Source organism: Saprolegnia diclina (genome assembly GCF_000281045.1).
Source record: "Saprolegnia diclina VS20 unplaced genomic scaffold supercont1.26, whole genome shotgun sequence".
In the NCBI taxonomy this organism is placed as follows: Eukaryota; Oomycota; class Saprolegniomycetes; order Saprolegniales; family Saprolegniaceae; genus Saprolegnia; species Saprolegnia diclina.
Genome location: NW_008246093.1, coordinates 275,740 through 282,628, shown reverse-complemented (window position 1 = coordinate 282,628; position 6,889 = coordinate 275,740). Strand labels below are relative to the sequence as shown.

The 6,889-nt window shown below is 57.4% G+C and overlaps 4 protein-coding genes across 4 annotated transcripts in view; 3 read left to right on the top strand and 1 right to left on the bottom strand.

Moving 5' to 3' along the window:
* SDRG_08524 (hypothetical protein) overlaps window positions 1-165 on the top strand; it is a gene marked incomplete at both ends in the record, with an annotated part of 1,017 nt that extends 852 nt beyond the window's left edge. Inside the window, one exon of the mRNA XM_008614416.1 lies at window positions 108-165. Coding sequence (XP_008612638.1) covers window positions 108-165 — 58 coding nt within the window. The remainder of the gene's footprint in view (window positions 1-107) is intronic.
* Window positions 166-807: 642 nt separating this feature from the next.
* Window positions 808-2,056, top strand: SDRG_08523 (sphingolipid delta-4 desaturase). Its single transcript, XM_008614415.1, has one exon. It carries the CDS (start codon window positions 1,005-1,007, stop codon window positions 2,013-2,015), a length of 1,011 nt encoding a protein of 336 aa, XP_008612637.1. The 5' UTR covers window positions 808-1,004; the 3' UTR covers window positions 2,016-2,056.
* Window positions 2,057-3,362: 1,306 nt separating this feature from the next.
* SDRG_08522 (hypothetical protein) lies at window positions 3,363-4,193 on the top strand (the record flags this gene model as incomplete). The annotated part of the gene is made up of 1 exon (XM_008614414.1): window positions 3,363-4,193. One exon carries the CDS (start codon window positions 3,363-3,365, stop codon window positions 4,125-4,127), a length of 765 nt encoding a protein of 254 aa, XP_008612636.1. The 3' UTR covers window positions 4,128-4,193.
* A 1,480-nt stretch (window positions 4,194-5,673) lies between these two features.
* Window positions 5,674-6,456, bottom strand: SDRG_08521 (hypothetical protein). The gene has a single exon (XM_008614413.1). The coding sequence runs from the start codon at window positions 6,331-6,333 to the stop codon at window positions 5,716-5,718; it is 618 nt and encodes a 205-aa protein (XP_008612635.1). The 5' UTR covers window positions 6,334-6,456; the 3' UTR covers window positions 5,674-5,715.
* Window positions 6,457-6,889: the final 433 nt, after the last annotated feature.

Here is a 6,889-nt window from a genome sequence, read left to right as displayed (position 1 = left end):
GAGGTGCGCGCGATGGCGCCCGAGTTCTACGACAACTTGCCGCAGACGTCGTCGTGGATTGGGACGCTCTACGACTACATCATGGACGACAACATCAACGCGTACAGCCGCGTGAAGCGAAAGACGCTCAGCGCGGCCGACCGCGCCAAGCTCAAGTCCGAGTAACTCTTGACGTAATCTGTGCAATTTCACTATATTTCCGACCTCTCAGCTTGGTCTTCTCGACGCGTGTACATACATGTACACGCGTCGTGCAAGACAACATACCTTCGTTGCGCGTACTGGTGCACGAAAAAGAGACGTTCAGAGACCCTGTGCGCAACCTTAGCAACTAGTATATCGACTAGACAACGCACTAGTACTAGAATTGCACGAATAAGAGACGTCCAGAAACCGAGTTTGTGGCGCTTGGCCTCGCGTCGTCGGCAACAGCCCTGCGCCCATATTCGCTGGAGCATGCTTGATGCCAATCGAATCCTGCCTGCCATTTGTGACGTTCCTCCTGTGTCTCTAACGACCTCCCGACGACGCAGGGGCCGATCGGGTCAACTTGCCGTTGCCGTCATGCGGCCACGTCATTTCGTGGTCCCGGCCCAAGGGCCTGCAAAGCGATCCTAGCATAAAAACGCACCTAGTTTGGTGGCCCTGTGTCGCCGCTAATTAAATTATTCGACCTTGGGATTTGTATGTAAAATCCGGATAAAAAGCAAATTGCATTAAATTCAATTTTTGAAGCCTTGCAGCGACGCCACCGATGTCCACCGAAGTTCACACCGCGTGGGCCCGTGCAGTTAGTTAGTAACAAGGCGCCAAACTAATCTTCGAGAAGTAAACTACGAGCGTCTCGCCACGTGGTGTGTAGTCTCTCTGCTTGCGAAGGTCGAAGGTTGGCGGGAAAGCATCGCCACCTGGCTCCGCGCCTCTACCCCGACTTTTGTCATTTCGTACTTAGTCGAATTCTGCGAGTTGCCGGCCAGTCGCAGTCAGTTTCGGATTCGCGCAGCATGGGCAAGGGTGGCAACGCAGCGAGCACGATCAAGCCGGTGGCGGCGCCGACGGACTTTACGTGGGACACCAACGACGAGCCGCATGCGACGCGCCGCAAGCTCATCTCGGCCAAGTACCCGCAGATCAAGTCGCTCTTTGGTCCGTGCCCGCGGACCAAGTACCAGGTCGCGATCGCCGTGAGCCTCCAGGTGGCCATGACCTTCTACGTGCACGACAAGTCGTGGATGACGTACGTGGTCGCGGCCTACGTCTTTGGCGGGACCATCAATCACATGATGATGCTGGCCATGCACGAGCTCGCGCACAACCTCGGCTTCAAGAAGATGCTGTACAACCGCCTCTTGTCGCTGCTCGCCAACGCGCCGCTCGGCGTGCCGGCCGCGATCTCGTTCAAGCGCTACCACATGGAGCACCACCGGTACCAGGGCGAGGACGGCGTCGACGTCGATATTCCGACGATCGCCGAAGGCAAGTTTTTCACGACGCGCTTCCGCAAGTTCGTCTTTGTGTGCTGCCAGTCGCTCTTCTACAGTCTGCGCCCGCTGCTCGTGAACCCCAAGGCGCCGGGTCTCTGGGAATTCATCAACTACGCGTCGTGCATCGCCTTCAACAGCTTCATCTACTACTTTAGCGGCTGGTCGGGCCTCTGCTACCTCTTCCTTAGCACGCTCCTTGGCGCCGGCCCGCACCCGTGCGCCGGTCACTTCATCTCGGAACACTACGTCTTTGTCAAGGGCGCCGAGACGTACTCGTACTACGGCCCGCTCAACCTCTTTGCGTTCAACGTCGGCTACCACAACGAGCACCACGACTTCCCGTTCGTCGCGGGCTCGCGTCTTCCGGAGGTGCGCGCGATGGCGCCCGAGTTCTACGATACGCTGCCGCAGACGTCGTCGTGGATCGGTGTCCTCTACGACTACATCATGGATGACTCGATCAACGCGTACAGCCGCGTGAAGCGAAAGACGCTCACGGACGCTGAGAAGGACAAGCTCAAGACCGAGTAAACTTCCACGATTCTCAATACATACGCTCATTTGATGATGTCTCTCAGTGTACTCTTGTTGGTCCATCGACGACATGCGTGGACGCTTCAGGTGATAGGAAGAGTACCAACGGCAGCGGAATCGATAGAGCGGCAGCACTGTGCAGCAGACAGGACAACGTCCACGCGACGATGATGGGAGAAGGTGATGGAAGTACCTTGTTGGGTGGCTGCGATCGGCCGACAGTAATCGCGCTGATTACCGCGGACGAGGTCAACTGACTGCCTGATCGGCGGGCCACTCGCCCAGACGATAAAGAGCTGACACTCCAAGGTCTAGGCATGCATGCAATCCCAAGTTGGTTTACCGAATCGGATTCTTGTTCGCCAGCCGAACCCTGTCGTGACGTGGCAGCACGAAACGGCACGGCGAAGATCGCAAACTGTGCATAAAGATTGCACCGTACTAACTTAGTATATTTTCGTCGACCACAAGCGAAGGTTCAGCTCTCGGCGTACTCTGTACTTCCCACTTGCCTCTTGGGCTCTTGACCCTGCTCATAAGATTCTTCGAAGCAGGGTCATCGTACCCCGACAAAAGTGGTTTCTGCTCGTGCTTGGCGATGCGTCGACAAGGTCTTGGCGCCGAGCGTACTGTAGCCGTCGGGACTTCTACTGTGTCGCAGCGCGTTGACGCTTCCTTCTCCTTAGAAGGACATGAGAGGTCGCATCCAAGCGGATGCTCTGGGACTCGCCTAGTGGAGACGTCGCCGCAGGCTGCCACGAGCTGCGGTGGCGGATCCCGTTTCCGGACGGACTGTGCCGAATCTACTGTCGATTCAGGCTGATATATTGTCCTAAAACAATATTATTTACATATCGTGGCATCCGATACAAATATCCAGCCAACTTCAAGTCCTCAACAATCTATATTAGGCAAAAAACGGATTTGTCCCTCCGAACCTGGCGAGATTCGAACTTCGAAGCACAAGTCACACTTTATTGTAATACAGCAAAATCAGCTTCAGGCATTGCTCATCTAAATAAAAATACACAAAACCGAAGATACGATCTCGAAGTTGACGCCAGTAAAGCATGGTTATCCGGACAGCCAATATTGCGGCTGCAAGCTCATCCTGCCAAACCCACGAGCTCGAGCATGGCGCCGATGTCCTACTTGGAGGGCCTACCGCGGACGGCCGCGGTAGCGCCGCGGGTTCAATACCCGCTATGGACCGCTTCTAGTCGACGACAGGTACGTAGGTGACGGTAAGCTCTTATCTGCAGTGGTCTGCCCCGTATTTGCGACCTCTGTCGCTTTCGACGAGGTTTCTCCATTGCAGATTTGGCCGCTTATAGCTCAGCTACGATGAAAAGCACGCTGCGCAACATGGAGGCCATCGGGCCCGCTCAGCCAACGCTCAAAAAGACTAAGGTCCCGCTCCTGCAGGCCATTTCGGCGCCGGCGCCGCCACCGACGCCGTCACCCGCCAAGGCGCCGCGCACGGGCTTTGCTCTCGTGGCTCGGCCCGGTCAAGACGGGGCGACCCTTATTTTGCTTAGCACCGGCCAGCGCGACAGCGTTCGCAAGAACGTGTCCAACGCCGTCCGCAACTCGGCAATCGGCGACGCCAACGCTCCGCACGTCTTCATGTCGTTCACTGACCACCCTGCGCCAGCTCAAGTTGGCCCTGCGATCGCGAAGGCGATTGAAGCCGCGACGGCGACGCTCACGGCGCAAGCCAACGAGCGCGCCAAAGTCCAGTACGTGCAAGAGTTGTGCACGCTGGATAGCGCGTACGTGGTGGCCGTGGACGAGGGCCGCGATACCCTCGCCCTGTTCGAGGCAGTCATCAAGCCGCGGCGTCGCGTGGCGCCAGCCCACATTGTCGCGGACGACAAGTCGAAACTGTTTACATGCGTCCCGACAGATCAGTGGGCCATCGATATCCTTCTCAACGTCGTCATGGCGGCTGCGAAGGCCCTTCAACCGAAGCCTGCGCCTGCGACGCCCAAGCGCGCCCAACCCGCGCTCAAGACCAGTGTCACGCTGAAGAAGCCAAAGATGGCAACGAGCGAGCGCAACGTGCCCGAGGTGATCAAGGCGACCGAGCATCAGCTGTATGACGATTAGAGCGCATCGCCAATCGCCTCTGGACCTTGTCTATTCGATAAACATAATAATGTACTAGTAGTTCACGTCATCTCGCGTTTGGTTGAGCATACATTGGCGACAGCCAGCCGAGTAGTCTGACGAGATACTACAAGAAATGGGTCGCAACGGTACGAGACCGTGTTGCGAATCGTGACAACGATCATTGGCCGTCTCGATTGGCGTCCATGGGCTCACAGGTTTGTGGCCTTGCACATGCGAAGCGGTCCCGTCGTGTTCAAGCCAACGCGGCTTCCCGTGCATCCTTGCGCGTCAGTGGGCTGGCTTCGCTCGCTACGACCGTTGCCGAGCCGTTGCAGTTGAGCAGCATGAGCAGCAATCGCTGCCGAGCCCGCAGCAGCCCCGACGAACGATGCGCTCTTGGGCAGCTACTAGTACCCACGTGACCTCGAGTCCAGCGCGTCTTGGCTTTGGATTGCGGCAGCGTATCCGGTTGCTGGACAACACTATCCGGTAGGAGCAGTTTGGATTCGATCAGGATGGACGATGGACAGCGACGATGCAAGAGCCCATGGTCGCCGACCTCGGCGAGTGCACGCGCGTGGCTTCAACCAACGAGCCGCCGCAGCGGTAGCCCGCACCAGACCCTCTGCACCCGAAGAAGACGTGCTTTCGTTGTTGGCCGGTTGCCCAAGCATTCCGTCGGCTGGCGCGCGCCCTGACGTCAAACGATTCTGGATACTGGGCGATGTGCAAGAGCAGATCAAGCCACGAGGCTGCGTCTCGAGTCGTGACCGCGCTCACTCGTGCTGCATTCGCATAGTTGGTCCCTCGATGCAGCCAGAGACGCTGGCTACCCCAATGATGTAGGCTGCGTGCCGTTGGCCGACTTCGCGTGCGTATTCTGTACCACGCGTTGTGGAGCTGCGCACGGCTCACAGTTGGGCGAGGCCAGCAACTTGGAGCCGCGCGCCGACGTCCTCTCGAGCTAGAGCTGCCTACGTGGCCAGCGACACTGACTCCGTTCTCTTATCGCAACCTTTGCCATGAGCCAGCGCGGTTCAACGCAGACACTTGGGATCAACATCCAGCGCACATCGGTAGCGCTCGTCGACGACCAACAAGTGGTGCCTGCTCGTGCTTGGCTACGCGTCGCCAAGGTCTTGGCGCTGAGCGCCTAGCGGCCGGCACTATTGCTGTGGTGCAGCGCGTTGACCCGCTCTTGTCCATACTCGTAGGATGTGCGAGTCGTGGTTGCTGTCGACATTGTGGCGAACATCTGGCAGCTAGTAGTCGCATCCTCGGCGTCGCTGCTACTGTCCAAGAGATTGCCAACTCCACGAACGAGGACGCATCCAAGCTGATGCTTTGGGACTCGCCAAGTGGAGACGTCGCATTAGGCAGCGTGTAGGCTTGAGCAGAATGAAGCTTGATAGCGAGTGTATGGTCGTGCGAGTCTTTTGTGTCGGAGGGTATGCGGTGACAACGGCAAAAGACGTGTGCGCCCGAGCTAATATGCTGAACCAAACTCGTTAGGAATGCCCAATAGCTTGCAATAGGCTAGTAATCGATTGAACAACGTCCATACTTGATTAGTGACGTGCACGCTTTAAATGTCAATCTCGTTCATGAGCTGGTGCTTGGCGAATTGAATTTTCTTGACGGCCGCGAGGATCACGCGCAGGAATGCGTCGAACGTCCAATACACAGATGGCTGGAACGTAAAAGCCTTGGATTTGTGATCGACGACAATGTCGGCAGCCGTGATGAGGTGGATCGGCTCGTCGATCGCGTCGACAAGGGCTCGTGTGTCCCGCCCCTCGCTCACGGCCGCCTTGTACTCGCGGATGAGCTTTCGCGTCTTCAAAAAGTGCTCTTGTTTCGTGCGCTGGACCACGTCGGCGACGATAGTCGCAACGGCTTCATCGAGCGCCGTCGAAAGCGCGTGACCCACGCTCGCGGGAGCGGGGTGGTCGGTAAAGTCCTTGACCAAAGTTGCGCCGTCGCTTGCCCGGTGCAACGCCTTGGCCTTGAAGCGTAGCACAGCGTCACGCTGCCCAGCGCTCAAGAAAACCGTTGTTGTCCCGTCTACACCGGGTTGAGCGATCAGGGCGAACCCGGTGCGCGGCGCCTTGGCCGAGGTAGCGGGTAAGAGCGGCTCGCTCGGCGCGTGCCGGGTCGCTTGGCCCTGCCCGATGGTCTCCATGGTCTGCGGCGTAGCGCTCATCGTTCTTCTCTTCTGTCGGCGGCTAATTCTGCAATGGAGAAACCTCGTCGAAAGCGACAGGGGGCGCAAATACGGGGCAGACTACTACAGATAAGAGCTTACCGTCACCTACGTACCTGTCGTCGACTAGAAGCGGTCCATAGCGGGTATTGAACCCGCGGCGCTACCGCAGCCGTCCGCGGTAGGCCCTCCAAGTAGGACATCGGCGGCAGCCATGCTCGGGCTCGTGGGTTTGGCAGGATGAACTTGCAGCCGCAATATCGGTCATCCGGATAACCATGCTTTACTGGCGTCAACTTCGAGATCGTAGCTTCGGCATTGTGTATTTTTATTTAGATGACCAATGGTTCTAGCTGCTTTTGCTGCAATACAATAAAGTGTGACTTCTGCTTCGAAGTTCGGATCGCTCAGCTGCAGCGCAACATCCATAGAGAGACGTCTCTTTCTCAAGCAGCAGTCAAAAAACCTCGATGATAAATCCAAACGAAAACATAAGATCGTGCGGATTGGAGCCATGGCGTTGGCATCAAGCGAGGAACGTCGCTGCTCGCGAAAT

Excerpts from the sequence above, each read along its gene's own strand:
- SDRG_08523 (XM_008614415.1), top strand. The coding sequence starts at position 1,005 with ATGGGCAAGGGTGGCAACGCAGCGAGCACGATCAAGCCGGTGGCGGCG.
- SDRG_08521 (XM_008614413.1), bottom strand. The coding sequence starts at position 6,333 with ATGAGCGCTACGCCGCAGACCATGGAGACCATCGGGCAGGGCCAAGCG.